Source organism: Callorhinchus milii, unplaced genomic scaffold (genome assembly GCF_018977255.1).
Source record: "Callorhinchus milii isolate IMCB2004 unplaced genomic scaffold, IMCB_Cmil_1.0 Scaffold4, whole genome shotgun sequence".
NCBI lineage: Eukaryota > Metazoa > Chordata > Chondrichthyes > Chimaeriformes > Callorhinchidae > Callorhinchus > Callorhinchus milii.
Window position 1 is genome coordinate 75,409,098 of NW_024704745.1, and position 25,013 is coordinate 75,434,110.

Consider the following 25,013-nt stretch of genomic DNA (forward strand, 5'->3'; position numbering starts at 1 on the left):
CTCTCTCTTTTCGCTCAGCCCCCGCGGAGCAAGATGGCGGCTCAGATATCCAAGAAGCGAAAGGTGAGGCGGGGAGAGCGGCCGCCGGCGACGTGCGCCACAAATACTGGGCGGGATGTGTAGGCGAGTGCGTCGGGAGTGATCGTGCGCCCGAGTCGGGCCCGGCCCGGGGAGAGGCGCGGAGGATTGACTCGGATTGTCCGATGCTAATGGCGCTGACTCTCTCTCTCTCTCTCTCTTCGCGCGCAGTTCGTGGCCGACGGGATCTTCAAGGCCGAGCTGAACGAGTTCCTGACCCGGGAGTTGGCCGAGGACGGCTACAGCGGCGTGGAGGTGCGGGTCACGCCGACGAGGACCGAGATTATTATCCTGGCGACCAGGTAAAGGGGTTTAACCGGGGGAGCCGTGAGGCCTGAAGGCCGCGCGGGGCGGGGGGTGACGAGAGGCTCGCGTTAGAGGGGCTTCGTTGGGTTTAAGAGGAGGACAGTAACGGGGAGTTTTCTCTCCCGATGCTATGGCCAACCCCCACCCCAACCCCCCACCCCCTTCCACCCCAACCCCTCCACCCCCCCCCCCCCCCCCCTCCCCCCCCACCCCCCCTCCACCCCAACCCCCCCTCCCCCCCCCCCCCCCCCCCCCCCCCCCCCCCCCCCCACCCCCCCCCCTCCCCAACCCCCTCCCCCTCCACTCCAGACGAGATCGGTCCCTCACTTCACGGCTGGCGGCGGGACGTCGCTTTGTGCAAAAATTGACCGCCTGCAAACTCCAGCCTATTTTACCAGAAAAGGGGGTTGGGAGGTGGGGGTTCGGATGGGGGGGAGTGGGGGGAGAAAGAAAAGTTTTTTTTTTAAAAAGACGTGCAGTCCTTACGCAGCGACGTTAATAGCCGAGGCAGTCGATTCCTTCAAACGGGAATTGGCGGAAGCTGAATTTTGTCTTTTTTTTTAAAAAAAACGGACGTCGCATTTAAAAGCGGTTTGGCCAAGAGCAGCGGGTTGAGGCGAAGGCGAATCAGTTTCAACGGGGGAGCCAGATATTATGGGACAGGTGGCCTCCTGCTGTACAGCAGGACTCTTGAAAAACGGTATGGGGAGAGCGTAAATGTGAGATTAATAGAGTGGGGAGAATCGCTCTTCCCAATACCTCTCCCAAGGCGTACCGATGAGCTCGGCTGTCATCAGCGCCCTGAGGTTCTGTGGACCAACCTGGATTGGGAACCCGACAACTGAGCCTTCTTCGGAGGGCTGACTCGATTCCGATGTACAGTCGCCAAGCACGTCCCACTTCCCTCTCTCAGCTTCCCAGACGATATCTGTTGCTGGTTTATTAAAGCGTCGTTTCAATTATTGTTCGCCAGGACTCAGAATGTGCTGGGTGAGAAAGGCCGCCGAATCCGTGAGCTCACTGCTGTTGTTCAGAAGAGATTTGGTTTCCCAGAAGGCAGTGTTGAGGTAAATTGTTGTTTTTTGTTTTATTTCCCACTCATGTCAACCACCGCAGTGTTCTGAGAAAATTAACTGGGGTTCGTGACAATGAATACTCTCTGTCCTGCAATGCTATTGACACTTGCCCGTTCTTCGTGAGTCTAAATGGTGAGTTTTTGTGGGCTACCTAATGGGGTGAGGGGGGGGGGCAGTGTTTTATTCTTTACTACTACAAAAAATACTGTGTACCCACTTCGGTGATGATGACTGATGACGAGTCTGATGGGGCACTTTCTGTATCAGGTTTCCTAGGACAGGTTGTACGTTCTGTGCACCTGGATTCAGACTCCTGGACAGAGTGTCTTTCCATTGACGAATCTGAGGCATTTATCTGAGAAGGTTCAAAATAATGTAGCCTCACGCGTTTCATGTTTGAAACTAAGCTGGCTGTGAAAAGATTGTCCTTTAGCTTCAAAAAGTGAATGGTTTGTCACATGGTTGTAGGGCTTGTCCAACTCCTGTGTGAAGTGTGAGGACTGTGGATCCTGTTGGCCTTATTGTGAGTACTTCAGATGAGTTTTGAAGTGACCTCAGAATTGTCCATATGTCTTTCCGTTGTAACCTGTGTTTAGCTATCCTAATGCTAAGTAAAGGTATTCTAAATTAGTAAAATTTCCAAGTTCATTGAGCAGAAGAATAGTAAAGGAATTAGACCATCACAAATTCATTTAGGTTTGACACTAGTGGAGGATGAGGCCACAGGAGGATTGTTAGAAATTAATGCTTTCCTTCCATCTTTACAGTGGAGAAGGAGGATTTAATACCAGAAGTACAGGGAAGACGAGAAGTTAGTGAAGAAAAGAAACTTGCAGAAACTTTAAAAAAATATTAGGACTGAAGTGCGATGCATATTTCTAGGCCCAGGTGGTTTCCACCCCACCTTATTAATAGAACATAGGAGTAGGCCATCCAGCCCCTCAAGCGTGTTCGACCATTCTGTACGGTAATGGATGTTCTGTACCTCAACTCCAATTGCCTGCCCTTATCGCTTGATACCCTTACCTAACAAATATTTATCCACCTCATTCCCAAAATGGGAATAATAGTGAAGCATTAGAAGGCAGCAGATGTGATTCATGGTGTTGCTGGGAAAGCCGAGTCAGAAAATTAGGAGAATTAAGGAAATGGGATTAAAAGTTCTTTGATCTATAAGGTGCCACACAACAGCTGAATCACTTATTTCTATTTCTATATAGCTGCAAAAGAATCTTGACTTTTTAATGAATTCTTTCCATGCTGTGCTAATTTCTCTCCGTCTTGGTTCCCAGCTCTATGCTGAAAAGGTTGCCACTCGAGGACTTTGTGCTATTGCCCAGGCAGAATCTCTGCGTTACAAGCTGCTAGGAGGGCTGGCTGTGCGTAGGTAAGGCCCATTGTCTTGTTTTTCTATTTAATTATTTCTTATATTGCAGCTTGGATTCTGAACAGTTGCTGTTTAACATTATTTGTGAAGCTATNAAAAAACTACAATGCTAACTGCTTTTGTTTTAGTATGATTGGTACATAAAAGTACAGGTGATTACACCAAAATTTAATTGAGGTTCTGAATGGAAGTTGCTGCTTTGAGAAAACTTTAGGTAATGATCCATGTTCCTAGAAGCATGTTAATGGACTTCTCCCATCAGGCATGACGGACCGAATCACCTCCTGTCCTATTTTTTATTAAGAAATTCAGAGTTANTTTTTTTCTCTCAGGGCCTGTTATGGTGTTCTCCGCTTCATTATGGAGAGTGGGGCCAAGGGCTGCGAAGTCGTGGTCTCTGGAAAACTCAGAGGCCAGAGAGCCAAGTCCATGAAGTTTGTGGATGGTCTGATGATCCACAGTGGTGATCCAGTCAACTACTATGTTGATACAGCTGTGCGTCATGTGTTGCTGAGACAAGGTGAGCTACATGGTGTCACTAAAACTATGGGAGTAAGTGAAATTGCAGGGCAATTGCAACTGTTAACTTTCACCAGAGTCCCCTCTGTGCTTAAACATCACAGTTTCAATAAATGTCTTCACAAATGCTTGTTACAATGCTGGAGTACCAAATTCCAATCTGAATATGTGTTCTAAACTGCTTATTCCCAAACTGAATTATTGAAGCACTTTTTAAAATAAAGGATTAATTCAATGGTTTTATTGTAAAAAAATAATAAATTGGTCACTTCAATCCACGACTGTTCGTGGGACACAACTGTGCCCAGTTGGCTGCCGCATTTTGTCCACAAAATATACAGTCAATTCACAACAGTATATTCTGTGACGTGCTTTGAAACGTCTCAAAAGATGTGATAAGGCGTCATATAATCCTTGTTTTATTGAAACCAGGATTATTATTGTATAGTGAAAACTCTGGTTGCTGAATGTCAGTATGTAGGCTTGAGTCGGCTTATTTGTATATGGGGGAGGGCAGTTGCTGCAGTTTGTATTGTCAGTTTATGTTCTTGTATCTTCAAGAATGTGACTTCTTAATTTGTGCTGATTGAATTCCTTCAGTGATGATCGATGACGAGTCTGACTAGGCATCCCCTGTTTCAGGATGCCTAATACAGTGGCACGTTTTGTGTCATTGGATTCAGGCTCCTGAGCAGAATGTCTTCTCCTGACGACTTAGAGGCATTTGTCTGAGAAGAATTTTGAAGCTACCCCGTCTGAAGGGTGCTATCTATGTAAATGTTGTAAATGTAAAATTGTTATGTATTGCTGAGTTTTAGTACCTAATGGGCTGAATCTTTGCTTCATAGGTGTACTGGGAATTAAGGTTAAGATCATGTTGCCATGGGATCCAAGTGGCAAGATCGGCCCCAAGAAGCCTCTGCCTGACCATGTCAGTATTGTGGAACCCAAAGATGAGATCCTGCCCACAACACCAATTTCTGAGCAAAAGGGAGGCAAACCGGAGCAACCTGTTATTCAGCAGCCTGGGCCAGTTCCCACAGCATAACAGGTGAGTGTTCTTTTATTGAAGAACTTTGTATTAACCATCTGTGACACCAAAGCTCTTATTTATATCTAGTCCACCTTTGTTAATCCAGTTTAAACCTCGGTGTGTGATTTAAACCAATCTGGCCATAGGTTTCACTTGGTGTGAATGCATAAGGAAGTGTGTGAGCCACAGAGGTAGTGGTGGTGATATGCAGTGATGCCTCTGCTTGATGTGCACATTTTTCGTAGGAGGGAATAAATGAGTCAGGTTTTATTTGTATATGGTGGGGGGGGAGGGCAATTGCTGCCATTTGTATTTGTATTGTCATTTCATGTTCTGTATCTTCAAGAATGTGATCCTTTAATTTGTGCTGAATTAATTGCTTCAGTGATGATCGATGACGAGTCTGACTAGGCATCCCCTGTTTCAGGATGCCTAATACAGTGGCACGTTTTGTGTCATTGGATTCAGGCTCCTGAGCAGAATGTCTTTTCTCCTGACGACTTAGAGGCATTTGTCTGAGAAGAATTAAATGAATGCACAATATATAACAGTATTTCCTGGATTGCCAGCAGACATCTCAACTTTTATCCCCTCTCTTCTCTCTTCAGGTTTGGTGACATTTCTAAGATCTGCAAAATTATCTGTAAATGTTTCAATAAAACCGAAGGGAAAAAACATTTTGCGAAGATGCTTCTTGTCCTCATACTTTACCTGGGTGGTTGTTTGTGTGAACACAAATGACAAATGTAGGGAAGACAATTGATCATGAATTGAGTTGCAGCCGAGACTAATAACAGGTTCATGCATTGCATTTTTCATCAGATGTCACTGGATAAGTGCGGGTGGGTCTGATCCCCCCCCCCCCCCCCCCCCGGTTTATCTCTACAAGTCACTGTATTAACCTATGTAGCAAGCATTTGGGGAGCTACATTGGGAGAATTGTTAATTTAATAGCAGCAGTTAGCATTCTCCTGAATATTTTCAGTGAATGATAGAAAATTGATATATTTGGAAAAACAGTCAATTTTGTTTTACTTTATTCAATAATTTCATAGTAACCATGAGCACACAATGCCACTTATCTGCCTATTGTAAGTCCTCTGAGATCCTGCATTTGGGTGTAATGTAGTAAATTGATTTTCCAGTTATTTTGCTGGAATTCCTCATTGCAACATGAGGGTATGTAAGTATCTTACATCTGATGCGCTGCCAATGGTATGAATGCAATACTGCATCTTAACTGTTTAGTTATCTGTCATGAAGTCCCGTAGCGTAGTGGTTAACACGTTCGCAAGCGAGAGTACCTGAGTTCGATTCCTGGGCAGGGTGAAACCTAGCAGTAAGTAGGAACCTGGTTGTTAGTTGATTGGCAGATCGCTTTCCAGGGGTAATAATCCCCCCACAAAAAAGTGAGTACTCCACTCCTGGCGCATTGCCGTGTGCAAAGGCTGCTAAGCTTCACCCATAAAATACATTTTTTTTCCTGGTTTATTGTCACCAGTCACTATTAACCTGTGTGGTAAGCCACAATGGGAGAATTATTAATTTAATAGCAGCAGTTGACATTCTAAATATTTTCAGTAAATGATAGAAAATGTATTTATTTGGACAACTTTAGCCATTTTTTTACTTTATCCAATGTTTTAATATTACCCATGAACACACATAGCCATTTGTCTGCCTATTGTAAATCCTCTGAGACCCTCAGAGTCAAAAGGGAGGTGAACCAGAGCAATCTGCTATCCAGCAACTTGAGCCAGTAGCCACTGCATAACAGGTGAGTGCTCTTTCATTGAAGATGAATTATTTCTGTATTAACCATCTGTGACAATAATTTGTATTATTTGTATCTAGTCCACCAATGTTAATCCAGGGTAAAACCCCACTGATTTAAACCAATCTGGCAGGTTTTACTGGTGTGAACGCACAGGTGTGAGCCACAGAGGTAGTGGCAATGCCTCTGCTTGTTATCCATATATTTCCAGTGGGGAGCGAGAGAGAACTGAGTCTGCTTTTATTTGCCTTTGGTGCGGGGAAGGGCAGTTGCTGTAGTTTGTATTTGTATTGTCATTTTATGTTCTGTATCTTCAAGAATGTGATCCTTTAATTTGTGCTGAATTGCTTCAGTGATGATCGATGACGAGTCTGACTAGGCATCCCCTGTTTCAGGATGCCTAATACAGTGGCACGTTTTGTGCCATTGGATTCAGGCTCCTGAGCAGAATGTCTTTTTTCCTGACGACTTAGAGGCATTTGTCTGAGAAGAATTAAATGAATGCACAACATATGACAGTGTCTTCTTGGTTTGCCAGCAGACCTTAACTATTTTTCCCTCTCTTCAGGTATGGTGACATTTCTAAGATCTGCAAAATTATCTGTAAATGTTTCAATAAAATCGAAGGGAAAAAAAACATTCTGTTTTGATACCTTCTAAAATGAGCTTATGTTGGGTACATTTCTGAACATCAAATGCAAGTACATGACTGGTCTTTAAAAAATAAATTTAGAAGACGTGAGAAGCGCTGTATCAAATGCAAGTATTATATGGTGCCTTCTGTTTTCTATACGTCTCAAAATGCTTCACAGAATATAGTGTAAAGTGAATTGACTATTATGGATGGAACGCGGCAGTCAATTGCGCACAGCAGTGTCCCACAAACAGTCAGATTAGTTACAAAATTATATATATTTTTTGAAGGGATTATTACTCCGGAAAAGTGTCCGCGTTCCTACTTACTGCTAGATAAACAGGTGTTTGGAGTACGGAAACTTGCCCAATGTTTTGCCCTGCTAATCCTCGCCCGGTTCCACTGGCTCCCCATCGTTCAGAGGATACAGTTCGAGATCCTGGACCTCACCTTCAAAGCCCTCTATGGCCTTGCACCTCCCTACCTCTGACCCCACCCTACCAACGTGTCTGCTCCCTCAGCAGGCTCCAGCCTGCTTCACGTCTTCTGCCTTGTCCGTGCCACCATTGGCGGGCGGGCCTTCAGCCTCTCTACCCCCACCCTCTGGAACTCCATCTCACAGTCCCTCTGCCTCGCCACCCCCCTCCCTTGCATCCAAGACCCTCTGTCTTGCTTTGGTCACCCTCCTACCCCTACCCTCTACCCCTCCTGATCCCAACCACCAGCTCAGGTGCAGTGACTGCCCAGTGACTTGGGATGTTCTGACGTGAAAGACGCTATACGAATGTAATTTGTTGTTGCCTAGTGAATCTGCTCAAGCTATATGTCTGAGGGCATCACACCTGAGCCAGAGCCAGTCCCTGATATGATCTGACATTCACACCCTTTTCAGGCAGTAAGTAGAAGGGAGGATTGGAGAAGATTGAAATCTGTGCTGCTCAGATGCACAACATTGCAAAGAGCTTAGACCAGGTCGCTATCCTAAATTGTCAAGCGGGAAAGATGCATGTTGCTGGGATGCACAAGGAAGCGAAAATGGAAATAAACTTGTCGAAAGGAAACGCCCGGGGTAACAGGTCACTAGCTCGACTAGGCAATAGGAAGCATTTTTCCCAATTTGAAGATGGACAATAACTCAATTTGGATTCATCTCCCCAGAGCCATTCAGAGGTACTTGTAGTTTACTAATCGTAAGCATACCCTGTATTCTCATTATACAGTATCTTAGAAAAAAGTTAAAGGTGTGGACATTGTGCTGTTTTATAACTGCCTGATTTCAGCTCATGGCTGATAAAATGATGTCCATTTGCATAGCGTGAATGTTTTTGCTGTGTGAAAAAAAATTCTTATGGGTTTGATGAAGCTACCGTATTCTTGATTTACTATTTATTGATCAATTATAAACTATGCAAAAACCATGAAAAAGTTAAGAATTCCCATAAGGAACAGTGTCAAAATGGCTGTGAGCGTTGCTTCCCCCAGTTTATCTTCACCGGTCACAGTATTAGCATCAGCATCCAAGGCTGCACTCTCCACCTCTCAAAGAAGTCAGGAACCTCGGTGTTCTGTTCGACCCTGAGCTGTTCTTTCTCCCTCATATCCCCAACACAACTGGCACTGCCTTCCATCACCTCCGGAACATCGCCAGACTACGGCACTACCTCACCCCTCATGCTGCTGAAACACTGGTCCACGCCTTTATCACCTCAAGGCTGGACTATGGGAACTCTCTCCTCGTCGGCCTTCCCGGCCCTCCCTCCACACTGCAGGTCATCCGGAACTCTGCAGCTCGTGTACTGTCCCGCACCAGACACCGCGACCACATCACTCCCACCCTCGCTCGCCTCCACTGGCTCCCCATCCCCCAGAGGATCGAATTCAAGATCCTCATCCTCACCTACAAGGCCATTCACGGCCTTGCTCTTTCCGACCTACTATCCCCCTACCTACCCGCCCGTACCCTCCGTTCCTCTGGCTCTGGTCTGCTCCACATCCCCCGCCCTAACCGCCCTACCATCGGTGGTCAGGCTTTCAGCCTCTCAGCCCCGAGGCTCTGGAACTCCATCTCCCAGTGCCTTCGCCGCTTCCTCCCTTTCCTCCTTCAAGGCCGGTCTCAAGACCTTTCTCTTCAACCGTACCTTCAGCTCCCCTCTCGACTCTCTACCCCCTCCTCGCTCCCTCCCTTCACCCTGACCATTTCTCCCCTGCTCATGTCCCGACCCAACTGTACAGCGCCTTGGGACGTCCTCCCGACGTGAAAGGCGCTCTATAAATGCAATCTTGTTGTATTAACCTGTATAGCGAGCTACATTTGGGGAGCAAGTTCAGCCACATTGGGGAATTGTTAATTTAAATGCAGTTGATATTTTCCTGAATATTTTCAGTAAATTGATTTATTTGGAAAAAATGGTTAATTTTTTTAAACTTTATTTAGTGATTTATTAATATCCATGAACACATAAAGCAATTTTTCTGCCTGTTGTAAGTCCTCCGAGACCCTGCATTAGGGTGTAATGCAGTAAATTGATTTTCCATTTTGCTGAATTCCTCATTGCAGCACTAGGGTATGTAAGTACCTTACATCTGATGAGATGCCAATGATATGAATGCAGTGTTGCATCTTGACTGTTTAGTTATCTATTATGAAGTCCTGTAGCGTAGTGGTTAGAACACTCGCCTTGCAAGTACCTGAGTTTGATTCCTGAGTGGGGCGAAACCTTGGACAAGTTCTACAGCTCAGTGGGAGTCTTGTAGCTCAGTGGTTAGAGCACTTGCCTTGCAAGCAGACACCTAGGTGCATTTCCAGGCAGGGCAAAAGCTGGGGCAAGTTTCCTTACTCCACGTGCCTAATAATCCCTCCAAAATAAATTGGTAATTTTCAATCCACGACTGTTTGTAGGACACTGCTGTGCACAATTGGCTGCTGTGTTTCGCCCACAAATATACAGTCAATTCACTTTACAGTCTATTCTGTGAAGCACTTTGAGACGTCTAGAAGATGTGAAAAGTGCTATATCAAACGCAAGAATTATTATTATTAAGTCTCCTTACTCTCATGCCTTTGTTCACGGAGCAGTGAGTAGGAACCTGGTTGTTAGTCGATTTTCCCTCGAAAATAAATAATTTGGTCACACGACTGTTTGTGGGACACTGGTGTGCACAATTGGCTGTCGTATTTTGCCCTCAAAATACACAGTCAATCCACTTTATTATTATCCTTTCCAAAAGACGTAGGAGCAGGAATAGGCATTCGCCCCTTGAGCCTGCCCCGACAACACTTTCACACTTAAGTGTATGAAACAAGCCTGTTTGTGCAGAGCAAACCATGTGAAAAAAAATTATGTGACTGCCCTAATTGTGCATTTCTGTGTCAGTGTCACTCGGTAGCACTATCCTTTGAGTCAGAAGGTTGTAGGTTCGAGACACTTTTCGGGACTTGGGATCACGTAGCTTAAACTGATACTACAATGCATTGCTGGTGCTCGTTATTGGAGGTGGCGTCCTTCAGATGCAGTCACTACACTTTATAGTATATCCTGTGAAATGATTTGGAACATTCTGATGTGAAAAAGACTAACAAATGTATGGATTATTATTAAACAAGCAGACTTTGCTTGTTTCATACTATCTAGTCACGTATCTGCTCTGCTGTCCTTGCTAAGTGTTGAGCTATTTAAAACAGATGGGGATGGTCATAGGCTGTATTATGTAGTTCCAATATATCTACACCAATTCAAGTTTGCACCTGAGCCAGATGTTGGAATCGGGAGGGTGGGAGAATGGCTGAAGGGCACGGTCAAAGAGAAAGGTCTTGAGACTGGCCTTGAAGGAGTCAAGGAGAGAGTGGGGTGGAGGGACTCTTGGATGGAGTTCCAGAGGTTAGGGACAGAAAGGCTGAAGGCCTGACCACCGGTGGGCAGGGCGGGAGACATGGAGCAAGCCAATGCCTGCTGAGCAAAGGAAACGGGCAGGTTGATCAGGTTTTAGTAGGTTGCAGAGATAGGGAGAAGCAAGACTGTGGAAGGCTTTAAAAGTGAAGACGAGGATCTTAAACTCTATTTTTCTTCCCCCGACATTGCTGAAAATATTGCAAGTAACTGCTCCACCAGTGGCTGAATGCACGGATTGCTGAGTATTAATCCACAACATCAGGAACTGGCCAGTCACTTGTCCCCATTGGAGTCACAGTAGGAAGCTGAAATTGACCTGAGTATCCCAGCCACAACTACTATTCCAGATGACCACTTTGTCAGTGACTTGGAAGATCTGGATGGTAGATGTGGCAACAACTTGCATTTATATAGCTCCATTCATGTAGAGTAGAACTTGACACCTAGCCAGGGAAGAGAGGAGGTGACCCATCAGTCAAAGAGGAAAGTCTTCAGGTGTAATCTGAAGACGGATAAGGAGGGGGCATGGCAGGGCAATTGAGGCTGGGCCTCAGTGGCTGAAAACCCAGCCACCGATTGTGGAGCAGAGGGGACAAGGGACATGGAGAAGGCAATGAGATATGGCTACATGGCCCATCAGAGTGGAATTATTGATATTATTGCAGACAATTTACTTTCTCTATTCCTCCCCCTTCCCCCCCCATACCCCATTAAATACTGTATATTTACAATAACTTAACTATTGTGCAAACACACAGCCAGTGTGCAACATGAACTGGTGCTTCCATGCATGGCAGAATGTTTTCGGGCACACAAAAACAATCGTTCATTGTGCAGCAATGGAGTCAAATACAGGTAGATCTTATTTTTTCACAGGAAAGGTTCCTCTTGTGCTTCATTAATAGTGTAGGATTTCATATTGTGATCGTCATCTTTACAAATGAGCCAATGTGACTTAAATCATGCTTGAGTATCTGCTGTTAACAGCTTTGGATAGCCAGGAGACCAGGCAGATTCCCACAGGCAGGACAAAGATATGGCATTGCCATCTGCTCTGGCATCTCAGAGGCTCTGATTGAACTTGCCTGCTTGCCTCGGTTGTTTATTCTGCGTAACTGAGAGAAAGGAAGAAAACCTTGTGGAACCGGATAAAAAGATGAAAAACGCCCATGTTATCCCATGAAAGTGGCTTGGGAGCAGCTGAATGATAAGATTCGAGGCCAAATGTTTCTCAATGTCATAACCTTTAGATTTAACATTGTGGAGAACTTTAAAAATTCTTCAATCGTATTTGGGAAGTCAGAAGGAAGGCCATAGAGGAAAAAGAAACTTGTTTCAATCTCATTCTTTCTTTTGCCCTTTGAGACGTCTTAACAATGTGACGAGGCGTTATATCAAATTATTATTAAGTAAGGATTATTATTGGGAAGAGCCAGGGTAGCTAGCTGGGTGTCATTTTCATCTGTAAGCAATCCAGTCACACGTTTGATGGGATTTAAGATGCTTTCTGCTTGAAGGGTACTATATAAATGCAAGTTGTTGTATTGTAAAGTGTTTTGAGACAGTCTCACAACTTGAAAGGCAATGTATAAATGTAATTTGTAAAGAATTTAGTAAATGATTTGGCAAACACATTTTTACAAAGCTACATGCTTTAGTACAGTACATGTAACTTACACCATGTTTGAAGTCCGAAAGATTTTCTTTGATACTATATATTTCTGTCTGATATTACAGTTTTCTATAATAATCCTTATATTTGATATAGCACCTTATCACATTGGCCTACTTCACAGGATCTACTGTAAAGTATAGAGCTGAAGATCAAATGGAGCACCATGGTTACACAGTGAATTGGCGTGTCTGAGGCGAGAAAGAACACTTTGTGGGATCTTTATTGTGTCAACATGTCTCAGTAAAGTGCTTTATGATAATTATTATCAAGTGTGGTGCCATTTTGTGCACAACAAGCTCCCAGAAACGGGAAGAATGAATTACTCTTTAAAGAAAGCGGGTCCTAAAAATTTATCTGGAGGACTGTTGGCCAGGACACTTCCCACCAATGTCTTCAGGAAAAATTCAACTGTTCGCAGAAGAGGTCAATTTAAGGAAGATTTGTATCATCCGCAACCTTTGGCCCTGAGTTTCTTGGTGTAATTGCTAGACACCTAGAGGCAAAGAGCAGAGGTGAACAAGATCAGTTACACAAGATGCACCTTACAGACATTGACAATTGGTGCAGAAACCTGAATACATTCATAATATGTGGTGCTGGTAAAAGTACATACATTTTAGTGAGTGGGTTCTGTAAAGATATTATTTACATTTTGGGAATAAGAATTATTTTGGATCACTGGGTTTTAAACTGATATCATTCACCTTACAAATAACATAGTCGCTATACTTTACCGTAAATTCTGTGAAGCGATTAGAGACATCCTCCCAGCACGAAAGGGTTGGGTATTTGTGTGACATTTCTGTCAGCAAGTGGGCTGACGCATTCACCCACAAATACAGTCACTACACTTTACAGTAAATCTTGTGAAACGCTTTGAGGTGTCCTCTTGCTGTGAAGAGCTCTATACCAAATGCAGGGACTATTTTGAGTGGAACAATTCTAGGCTTGTCAATACAAAAAAAAAAGTTATAATAATTTGATCACTCAATCCATGACTGTCTGTGGGACACTGCTGTGTGTAATTGGCTGCTATGTTTTGCCCACAAAATATACAGTCAATTCACTTTACAGCATATTCTGTGAAGCGCTTTGAGACATCTCGAATACTTGATAAGACGCTATATCAAATCCAAGGATTATTATTATTCTAGGCTTGTCAATAGTTACAAAATAAATTCAGTATGGTACATAAACTTAAGAGTTTATGTGTTTGTCCTTTTTTTTACAACCCAGAGCAAGGCCATTCTGTCCATTGGATCTCTGCTGATACTCTCAACTCCTAATACCTAAAAGAACTATCAAAATCCAATTCATTTCCTGTGTTCGGTCCCATATGTTTTCAGATAGCTCTGCACAAAAGTATTTATCCAATTCATTTTAAAATGCTATAATAAACTCAATATCAAGAACCAATTGTTCTAAATGACATGAATTCCATCAGCATTTTTAGGACCCGCTTTCTTTAAAGAGTAATTTTCGAATGTGACTTAGAATGTGGAGTCCTGTAGCTCAGTGGTTAGAGCACTCGCTTGCAAGTGAGAGATCTGAGTTCAATTCCAGGCAGAGGGCGAAACCTTGGGCAAGTTTCCTTACTCCACACAGAGCCTAATAATAATCCCTCCAAAAAAACAAAAACAATAATTAAATTGGTCATTTTCAATCTACGACTGTTTGTGGGACATTGCTGTGCGCAATTGGCTGCCGCGTTCGCCCACAAATATACAGTCAATTCACTTTACAGTGTGTTCTGTGAAGCGCTTTGGGACGTCCTCCTGACGTGAAAAGCGCTATATCAAATGCAAGGATTATTATTATTATTATATAGAATCACGCAGTCTAAGCTCCAGTGCAGGGTTGGGGGTAAGGGTTATATTGTCAGAGTAATGTCCAGTATATTCTGTGAATTGCTTGGAGATGTCTCAAAGACATGATAAGCTACTATATCAAAATGCTAGGATTATTATTAAATAGAACAGCAACAAATTACATTTGTATAGTGCCTTTCATGTCCCAAGGCACTGGACAGTCAGGGATTTGGACCCGATTAGGGTGTTGGGATCAGGAGGGGTGGAGGACAGAGAGGATGGGGTAAGAGGGTAACTGAAGGCACGGTCGAAGAGGAGGGTCTTGAAGGAGACAACAACTCTCTTCTATAAGAGCCCTTTGAGCGGGGTACAGTCCTGGAGACAAGAGAGCGGGCAAGGCGAAGGGACTGTGGGATGGAGTTCCAAAGGGTAACAATAACAATAAAGGTGGTTTGTTGTTTTAAAAGATGTTTTGTTATTAGAGTACATGGTTGTAAGACTCTCAAATGATCACAGGGGGGCGATAACATGCAACGTTTTGACCAGAGAGTGAACGCCACTTCCAATCGTTTAACTAATTAGTTCTTTACAACGAGCCACTGGTGTGAAACAAAAAAAAACCAGACAGGTTTGCAGGGAAAAACTGTGGCAAATTGTTGTGCATATTCATGCAGAACGATGGAAGTCGAATCACAGGAGGGACAAAGTGGTGATAGGCATCTGGGCTGAACTGAAATGCTGTTGAACAAGAGGCACAAAGAAGCAATGGCTGTGAAAAAAAACTTTTCTTGGGGAAGAGTTGCAAGTTTTGACCCAGAAAGTTTTGCAACAGATTTCCACGTTAAAAAAAAATCCTGTCTTCCCCCACAAGACAGATCAAAGGCATGATGTGAAGTTGAGAGTGGGTGGGAGTGGAGGGAGAGCATAATGTAAGGACAGCTACATAACTTTCCCCCTTCTAAAATTGGCAGCTTAGTCCATCCCTGATTTACTCTCTCCGCCCACTCAGTGCAATTATTTGCATGCCCCCCACACCACCCAAAAAAAAGGAAGACAAAAGTCAAAGCAGAATGTAAAGGACACACAGAGAGAGAGAGCGAGAGTGTGAAAAAAAGAAATCAATGGGCAACGAGAACCGAGATCTCACCTAAAGGAAAAAAAAAAAAACCCCAAGGACACACGTTCGGGAATGGATTGCGACTGGAGCAATGGGTCAGTTTCACAAGTTGAGCAACTGCGAGAAAAGTTGGAGCTGAACTTTTGTTGTTGGCAGAGTTTTCTTTCAGTGAGTTGAGCCTGCATGGATGGGAATCGAGAGAGGAGGGAGGGGGATTAAAAAAAAAAGTATTGCAAGGGGTGGGGGGTGTTTCAAGAAAGCCTGTTCCTTTCTCGTTAGGATTATTGTTCTTTTCTTTTAACTTGTCTGATCGTTTATTAACTTGGAAACTGGAGCTGGGGGGGAGGGAGTGAGACAAGGGGAGAGAGATCAACAAAAAGTTTTGTCCATTCCCCTACTCCCTCAATTCTTATCCTTAAAAAAACTCCCCCCCCCCCCCACACACACACACAGGGACAGAAAGAAATGTGTTTGTCCTTTTTTTTTGCAAAGAGCATTTTGTGCAACGTTTGTGGGAGTGAATGTGAAAGAGAGTGAAAGACACAGACAGAGAGAGAGAGAGAGAGAGAGAGAGAAAGAAAGAAGAGAGAAAGAGGGAGAGGGGGGACCTGGAAAGGAAAGGGTAGAGAGAAAGGGAAATAAGTCAGGAGCGATGGCGGAAAAAGATCCAGGGAGGAAAATCAGTGTTTATAGAAGTGTTTCGTTTAAATATCATCTGAGTGAGTGGAGAGGTGGCAGCCTAGCGGATGAGAATCAGTCCAAAAAGTCCAAAGTCTTGATCAGTTCAGCCCAGACGCAGGACACTTTGTCTCCCAGCTCTGATGCTTGTGGTGGTGGTGACGCTGGTGTTGGTGGTGGTGGTGGTGGAGGAGGAGAGAAGAGCCTGCAATCGCACAGCAGCAGATCTGTGAGCAAAATCCGTTCGGTTTGCAGGTTGGTGTCTGCCAAGGCTTCCAGCCCAGAAGGCAAAAGGAGCCACCAGATCTCGCCATCCATTCGCCAACGCTCCGAGCTCTTCAGCGCTGGGCAAGGCTGGGCTCCTGCCCAACAACAACAACAACAGCCACAAGCCTCCAGACCCTCGCCAGCAATACCCAGCAGCAAATCTGGAGAAAGGGAGCAACAGCAATCGGGTAAACCCGAGCCCTCGCCAGCCCTGATTGACCCGTCATCCACCCAGGTTCCAGATCTCACACCTGGGGTACAGATGGACAACTTTGTCCCGGCCGCTGGAACGCTGATCAGCTTTGACCACGAGCAGCAAGGTTACGGTGGGGGTCTCTCCGGCCTGTCCTGTCTGGACTCTCCTCAACCAGCCCTGGCCGAGCAGGGCAGAATCTTCCTCCAGAATCCCCCCGAACCTGCCCAATGGCCCAGTGTCCCTGAGATGCTCAAGCGTTTTGGTGAGAGCGGTTTCAGGAGATCCCATTCGCACTCGACCTCCGAGATCTGGGACCTCACCCCCTCCCCAGAAGTCCTCGGCCAGGGCCAGGGTGGGTGGTGGGTGTGTGAGGCGCCTGGGGTTAGATGCATCCAGCAACAGGAGGAGGCAATGGACCAAAGCCCTGGCTGCAAGCCCTCGCCCCCTTGGTCCAGGGCTCCGACTGCTGACGTCCTTTATTCTTGGGTCAGCAGTGAGGAAAAGAGTCTCAGTTGTAGCCCTGGTACCAGGCAGCAGTCCCCACCTCCACCTCCACCAACCCCACCACCTCGGAGCTCCTTGCCATCAGAGCAGAGATCGCTTTGGCTCTCGCCAGCTCTGCACAAACAAGAGGCAAGGCAGGAATCGGATAGTTTACATTCCTTGCATAACTGCTTCCTACCACAGACTGCCCCCACCACCACTGCTGCTGCTACTACAAGCAGTAGTACTGGGTTTCAAGCGAGCTCTAGCGACGGGGAGAAGGAATACGCCACAGACCGGCAGAGGCAGGCACAGTGCAGAGTTCCTGGCAAGGTCAGGTCTCCCGAGCGGTCCTCAGAGAGCGAGGGGGATTGTCCCGTGGCCCCAAGGGATGTCAGGAGGAGATCGCTTCGCAAGAAAAAATCCAGCCTGGCTCTGGGCAGTCAGGGTGAGTCAGACAGTGATGTGCCCTCGGGGGACTGTCTGCTGAGGCATGAAGGAGGGCACGGACACTCCTGCAAAAGTGATGGGGATTTGAAGTTGTGGCGGCAAGTTTCTGAACCGAGCTCCTCGGCACCGGATTACGACGCCCCGTGTCCCTTTGCCACGCTTCCCCGTGAAAGAAAGCACAGCCCCTCAGCAGCCGGCCAGAGCAGCAAAGTTCATCAGAGCCATAAAAGGCCTGTGAGGCTGGTCGGGGAGAGTGGAACAGCCGCAACTGTGAACCAGCCTCGCAGCACTGCGGGCTCACCCATACCCCTGGTCTCCAGAGTGGCGAAGGTCAACATCCAGTCTTTCTCCAGAGCCCCAACAGCTCCCGGAGCAGCAGCAGGTATTCCAGCACCGAGACGCTGAAGGAGGAAGATCACTTCGGCTCTGGCTGCCCCGGATTAAGCAGGAGCTGCCAGGGGAGCTTGAACATGCACCGGTCTCCGAGCTTCGGTCGCGGCGACGAGACGGCCAAACACCTGCAGCCGTCAGTCCGCACTCGGCCCAGGCTGCCCTTCGGTATCGTCAAGGTAAGGACCGAAGGGTCATCGGGGAACACCAGCCCCCAGCACCAGTGTCGACCCGAGAAATCTAAGTACAGGAAGTCGATGTCCAACCCCGACATAGCCATGGAGACACTGACGCTGCTCAGTTTCCTTAAGTCGGACTTTTCGGGGCTGCGTTTGAGGAAGGAGAGAGAGGAGTGCGATCGTGATGGGGTTAATCACACAGGGGCTGCTGCCGATGGCTGCCAAGCTAAGGAACGGCAGCGAGGGTTGGGGGCGGTGGGGAAAGGCAGGGGGTCGCTGTTCGCTCTAAACCAGGCAGCGGCCGGACGCCCGACTCTCAAGGAGCTCACGGCCACCCTGCGGCGAGCTCGGTCCTTCACGTGTCCCGACAAGCCCTGGGGGCGGCGGGCGGTGTCGCGCACTGCCATCAAACCCAGCAGCTCGGAGCTGGCCCTCGCCAGCCTGGGGAACTGTGACTCGGCCTCGCCGGGCGGGAGAGGGCGAGGGGAGGAGCTGACCGTGGACATGAAGGTGAGGAACATCGAGGAAGCCGGGCTACTGTTCGCGAAGATCAACAGGATGTGGTCACAGAAAGGCTCTGCTGACCCCCAAGGCGGGGAGCGTAGGGGGAGCACGGAGGACGTGGAGGAGTTGCCTAAAGACCTCGTTGCCGAGGTTCCGTCCAAAGAGGCGGCGGACGAAGATGAGAAGGTGAGGAAGGGGGAGTCGGAGGACAATCTGTCCGGAGGAAAGTCAGCCGACGACTTGTCGGGTCCAGAGTCCAGCATGACGGACGAGGGCATCGTGACCGAGCCCGAGACGGGATCCAGCAGCACCTTGTACAAGGAGATTCCCGATCAGACGCTCGTGCAGAAGCCGGCAGAGAGCGTTAACAAGGAGGATCAGAGAGAACTGCGAGCTGGCAAAGCTCTGGCCCCTGGCACTCTGGCGGCGGTGAGGACTGGCTACGAGAGCGTTGCGATAGGCGGGGACTTGCCGTACACTAAAACTGCTGTCCCGGTCACTCTGGAGCCACCTCTGACTCCCAGTTCTGTCCGACGCAGGAGGAAATTTCCTCCCAGTGGGAGCAATGGCTCGGACTCCAGCAATGGCAGCAACGGGGAGCTGAGTGGCGAAACTCAGCGTTCTCTGAGCGACCCAATGCCTCAACGTCGCTGCTCCACCTCCGAAGAGGCCGAGAGTTTCTCCGTGGACAGCAACCTGCTGGGCTCGCTGAACTCCGTCAAGGGGGGCGGGATGCTGGAGGGTTCGGCCACCGCCTTGTCCGAGTGTACGGGGAGCGCAGCCAGCGACCTGTCGGTCTGCAGTGACGCTCTCAGGGACTACAACACTGTGATCCAGAGCATAGTCAGGGAACCGGGGACCATGGACAAAGTGATTGACGACAAAGGCAATGGCAAGCTGCTGAAGAAGAAATCGCTGAGCGACCCGAGCCGCAGAGGGGAGCTGAACACCCCAGAGTTCAAGGGTCCCGGGGAGCCCATCAACGAGATGGAGCAGCCTATCCCCGCCTCCAGCAGCGAACCCATCCTCTCGGAGCAGAGGGACGAGGCGGGCGAGCTCGAGGAGTTCTCCAAACCCTCTCGGAAGCCGCGCTCAAAGTCGGAACGCACCCTGCCCCTGCAGGTCATCGAGGAGCAGGACAAGGCTAACCTACAGACCTTCAGCCTGGACCCCAAGCTGACCGAGGTCCTCTCTCCCAGGTCCATGAGGCGCAGCTCCAAGAAGCGCAACAACCGGGTCACGCAGCAGGAGGGTAGGAAGTATGAAGTGCCGGTGAGGTGGACCAGTCTCCACCTGCCAAAACAAGGCTGTCACCCAAACACATCAGGCACACCAGCGAGCCTACCAGCTTCATCCCTGTCGCATCCAAAGTCGTCGCTCCCGAGACCCACCTGCGTTGCAGCCAGCCGGTTCACATAACAGCGCCCGAGCCCTCCAGGCACTCTCGGAAGCAGTGCCCGCTGGCCCAGACGCCGTCCTTGGAAGACGTGACCAAGCAGTACATCCTGAAAGGGGAGTCGTCTGTTCTGCCCACCATGGATTTGCCTGTGTCGCCCACTGGTACTGAACCTCGTGTCCCTTCTCTGTCCAAGCCACACGAGGAACTGGGTCCAAGCGTCAACAAAGCGAAGCCTCAAGTGGTAAGTGAATCTCATTCCCAAGTGTCTTGTGGTGAGCTTTGCTTCAGATTTTTTTCTTTATTGGTTTGTTTAGAGCTGTTGAGTTGAGCTCTGTTCACTCGCTTTTCCTTGTGTGCTTAATTTTGACGCATCTGCGCAAAGTTAAAATATCCGATCGTCTGAGTCTTATTATTAGGCAGAACATTAGATCGTTTAAGTGCTACTTTTATTTCGAGTCCGATCCTTGCACTTGAAATGGAATTGTCTGCTGTTTTTTGTGCAGTAGAGGAGGACAGTGAACTTTTTTCCCCAGCCAAAGCGTGACCCCTTAATGTACTGTAGAAGCTCGGTTTTAATAGGATGTTTTGAATCCAGCAAACATTTTGGCTTGTCGGGCTACGCACTAAAATCCATTTGCTATACAAGGAAATGCGGCGCAGTTAAAAGGGGTATCAAAATGTTATTGGCACAAATAGAGAACAGTTTTATTATATTATATATATATATACATAAAAAAAACTGTGTTGATGTTTAAAATTCCAAGCCTGGTTTGTCAGGGCTGTGTGTGTGAGTGAGAGTGAATGTGAATGTAATACCTCGGTTGAGTCAAGTCAGTAAAATGTTAACATAGGAATTGCAAGGCGAAAGAAAACCAAGGTCCATCTAGTTCACCTTCTACCAGCCTGGGGGTGGCTTGCACATGTCGTGTCCCAGACTGTACACTGTATTAACAAGATCTTTTGAATCGCTAATTTGCCTGTGTGGTGTGTGAAACACCGGCTTCTTAAATCAGCCCCAAACACGGCACTTGCTGCCAGCCTGTGACTTCTGTCTGAACTTGACTTGTTCAGTCATTGATTCCTGGAGAATCAGCGTCACAGGAAGCATTGATTTACTGGGATTTGAGAGCGACACGTTGGGGGTGAGATGGACCCGATTCAGGGATGAAGGGGGGATGAGAGGGACGCCGTGGGGTTGGGGGTGAGAGTGACCTGGGGTGGGTGGAGATCGTGAGGTTTAGTTAAGATGTGAATTACATGGTGCAGGTGCTGTGTAAAGAATGAAGTGAGGCTGCAGTGTGTCCTGGGGTTAGAACTGCATAGTTGGGAAATGTGGATTTTCCATTGAAACTCAGTCTAAGAGGCTGACTTTTCTTGGCATCCTGTGTTTGCACATGTTGTGGAACTCTGTTCAGTTTGAATACTCTCGGCAGATTTCATATCATAATAATCCTTGCAATTGATATAGCGCCTCATCACGTCATTGAGACGTCTCAAAGCGCTTCACAGAATATACTGTAAAGTGAATTGATTGTGTATTTTGTGCGCGAAATGCGGCAGCCAATTGCTCACAGCAGTGTCCCACAAGCATTGAGTGACCAAATTCTTATTTTTTTAAATGTTTTTTTTTTGGCAGGGATTATTAGCCCTGACAGTCGACTAACAACCGGGTTCCTACTTACTGCTAGTCAAACAGAGGCAGGGAGCAAGGACACTTGCCTAAGATTTCGCTCCACCCAGGAATCGAACCCGGGTCCTCTTGCTTGCAAGGCGAGTGCTCTAATCAATACGCTACCAGTAGCATCCAAGTATACATGTGTCAGACACCCGGACAGCAAAAAAAAATTGTTTGTACGTAGTTCTTAGATATCTGGATGTGAAATTAAACCCTGCTGCATTCAGTGGGGCAATTCCCTAATTATTTTGTTCCATTGTCTAGTTTCCATTTCTTTTTCCCCCACCTTTCCTCATGGTGCTGAGGGTGTGAGCATTGTTGGAGGTGCCGTCCTTCAGATGAGACGTTAAAACCAAAGTCCTGTCTGCCTGCATGGGGGGACGTTAAAGATCCCATAGAACTATTCAAAAACGAGAATAGTTCTCCCTGTGTCCTGGCCAACAATCCCCCAAATGAAATCGGTTGCTCACTTCATGGCTGGTTGTGGGACATTGCTGTGCACAAAGATTAGCTGTCGCATTTGCCTACAAAAAGTGCACAACCATTGCACTTCATAGTGAACCTATGAAGCACTTGAGGCTTCCTTCCCAGAGTGAAAAGCGCTATATTCCAATGCAAGGATTGTTACCGTGATTGTTGTTATAGAATCTCATGTTGGTAGATTTGCGTAAAAGCAGAGGATAAAATAAATGCATTCAGCGGAGCAAGAAAACCCTTGGGAATCCTGAGCTTTAGGAACAAGAGGCTGGAGAATTACCCGGGTCGGGAAGGAAACAAAACATTGGTACCTAATGTGTGTGTGTGTGTGTATATATATTATATATATGATTATTAATCCAATATAAACAGGAAATAGCAGGAGACAGCTGCCCCACTTCTGTTTACAAAATGTGTGAATGAACCAGTTGCATTTTAATCGGTTACCAGTGTCTGCAAGTGGTACCATTGACAGTGCTGCGATGTGACTGCTGGATGGGGGTCTTTAAAACCTTTCTCTCCGGCTGTGCCTTTGGTCACCTCCCCCTTCCCCCCTCCTCTGCTTTGCTCGGTGTCCTGCCATTGTAAAGTATACTGCGACATTGCCCTAACTGATGTGCGCTCTATAACTGCTCGTTGTTCTTGTTGTCTCTTTCGTGCTTTGTTAAAGAGAAGGTTCTTCATTTTAATTTAGTTGCGAAGGAGAGCCCACTTTTATTGTCCCTTCCCCTCCCCCCCTCTCCTCCAAAGAAAGACGATAAATTCTTGTGTTCTTCATTCGAGAACATTGAGTTTTAAATCTGCTTCAGAGGGAGTTTGGACAGGGTCGACTCTTGGAGTCGCGGACCTGACGGTGCTGAAGGATTTGTGCTCCTCGTTTTCTCGTACATAATGTGCTGAACCGCGGTCGAAGATGCTATCCTGCGCGGAGGCGCTACATAAATGCAAGGTGGTGGTGTTGCTGTGTGTGCAACCAAATTCCAATAGCGCCTTTAACCTCCGTCGAGTTGCTTTTGTTTTTCAGGGTTTTTTTAAAAAAAATTATATAGCGCCCTTCACACATATAGCGCGTCCTGGAGAGTTTAAAGCATTGTAAGCGCTAATTTAAGGATAACTAAAGCGCTAAGTACCAATTCATTTTACAGTATACTGCACGAAGCGCTTTGAGACGTCTCAACGACGTGCTCAGGCTCTATATCAAATGCAGGGATTATTATGATTTTGCCTTGCATCTTTTTTTAAAAAAAAGACATTTCTGAAGGTTCTGGGAAGTGATTTGCCAACCCAGCCAGTTTCCATGGTAACCACAAGGAAAGCGTGCACTACAAACCCCAATAAATATAGAACACACCTCACGGAGCGCTGGGTTACGGGAACCTCCCAATAACCGCACAATTTCCTTTGCACCAGGTTAATCGTTAGAGACTTCTATTTTTTTTAGCAATCTTTTCTCACTGCTGTTAATCCATTGCATAGATTTATAAAAGCACTTAATAATAATATTCCTTATTTTATATCATGCCGTTGAGACGTCTCAAAGCACTTCACAGAATATATTATAAAGTGAATTGACTGTATAGTTTATGGGCGAAACACGGCAGCCAATTGTGCACAGCAGTGTCCCACAAACAGTCGTGGATTGAGTGACCATTTTTTTTTGGAGGGATTAATACGCCCGGAAAACAATCTGCCAATCTACTAACAACCAGGTTCTTACTTACTGCTAGGTAAACAATTATTTGAAAAGAGCTATCCAATTCAATCCCTCTCCTCATAGCCCTGCAAACTCATACTCCCCATATATCTATCTACTTCTCTCTTAAAAGTTGTTATCGAATCGGCTTCCACCACCCTTTCAGGCACTTCTATTGAAGGTTCAATTACCTCACCCAAATGACCATTCTTTATATGTGAGACTTGGCAAAGCCTCAGCGGTTATTCAATACACAATAGTTAGGGTTGGGAGAGGGAAGGTTCTAGGTATATAATAGAGGAAGGTCTGATCTGCTCCTCAGTACATGGAGGAAGTGTTTGAATCGCTGGTCAGTAAAGAGGAGTGGGAACCTTGGGGATATTTCCCCTCTCTGGACACTGATGGCAATTGCAAGCCAAGACTTCATCTGACCCAGCATCGAGTAACCAACAACCTGGGATTGAAGAATTATCGTCCTTGCCTTGATCTAGCGCTGTTCATGTTGGGAGGATAGCTCAAAGAGCTTCATAGGATTTTATTGTAAAGTTTAGTGTTGTGATTGCCGCCCGTGTCCTCACCTGTACCAGCCTTCTCACTCCGTCACCCCAATTCTTGCCAGGCTCCAGTGACTCCCTGTCGATTTCAAGATCCTCACTTTTATACCTCTTCACGTCCTGGCACCTCCCTACCTCTCCAATCTGTTCACACTCCACTCCTCTACTCAACATCTTAAGTCACCTGGCACGTGTCTACTGCATGTCTCTCCTTCCCTCTGCTCCACAATTGGTGGTCGTGTTTTCCACCGCTATGCTCCAAAACTCTGGAACTCCCTGTCTCAATCACTCTGGTTTGCCCCATCTCCACCAGTCTTCAACTCACACTTGAAGGGGCACTACTTAGGTGAGGAAGCCCCAGTTAGAAGTAACTTATTCCCAGATCATCCAAACCATGGCATTGTTCTAATTGGTGACTGTAGGTTACCCTTGAACTTGCAACTTTCCAATAAATGTGATGAAACAAATGCTGCCATTTCATATTTATTTGCTGTGTTGTCCAAGTTAATCTAGTGAATTGGCAGGAAAAGTTATCAATGCACTAATGCAATTAGGCAGGTTCCCTGACAGCTTAATGAATTTACCAGTGAACATCTATGGATATAGACTGGGAAGGTCATAGGTTCGATCTCTTGGCTATGACGAGTTAGCTGATCTCAGCACTAGTAGTGCTAAACAAAGCACAAAATACTGCAGATGCTGGAAATCTGAAACAAAAATCTCTAACATCTTAGTGCTATGTTTGTCCTCGGTATCCTGAGTTAAGATGAT

At 46.5% G+C, this 25,013-nt stretch overlaps 2 protein-coding genes and 4 non-coding genes across 6 annotated transcripts in view; all 6 read left to right on the forward strand.

Annotated features, from left to right (window-relative positions):
- The first annotated feature begins 30 nt into the window (after positions 1–30).
- Positions 31–5,068, forward strand: rps3 (ribosomal protein S3). The gene is given in 7 exon segments (NM_001292827.1): positions 31–63; positions 250–380; positions 1,358–1,451; positions 2,753–2,847; positions 3,180–3,367; positions 4,215–4,417; positions 5,008–5,068. Coding segments are annotated over 6 exon segments (738 nt in total). The 5' UTR covers positions 31–33; the 3' UTR covers positions 4,415–4,417; positions 5,008–5,068.
- On the forward strand, positions 1,677–1,824 carry LOC121848972. The gene has a single exon (XR_006085108.1). It is a non-coding gene; the product is annotated as a small nucleolar RNA SNORD15 (small nucleolar RNA).
- LOC121848971 lies at positions 3,961–4,103 on the forward strand. The gene has a single exon (XR_006085107.1). It is a non-coding gene; the product is annotated as a small nucleolar RNA SNORD15 (small nucleolar RNA).
- On the forward strand, positions 4,779–4,923 carry LOC121848970. Its single transcript, XR_006085106.1, has one exon. It is a non-coding gene; the product is annotated as a small nucleolar RNA SNORD15 (small nucleolar RNA).
- A 1,452-nt stretch (positions 5,069–6,520) lies between the features above and the next one.
- LOC121848969 lies at positions 6,521–6,665 on the forward strand. Its single transcript, XR_006085105.1, has one exon. It is a non-coding gene; the product is annotated as a small nucleolar RNA SNORD15 (small nucleolar RNA).
- Positions 6,666–15,884: 9,219 nt separating this feature from the next.
- Positions 15,885–25,013, forward strand: part of LOC103177232 (rho guanine nucleotide exchange factor 17) — a 207,862-nt gene continuing 198,733 nt past the window's right edge. The window contains 3 exon segments of the mRNA XM_042334431.1: positions 15,885–17,717; positions 17,720–19,735; positions 19,738–20,084. Of these exon segments, the coding sequence (XP_042190365.1) occupies positions 15,950–17,717; positions 17,720–19,735; positions 19,738–20,084 (4,131 nt within the window). The 5' untranslated portion in view covers positions 15,885–15,949.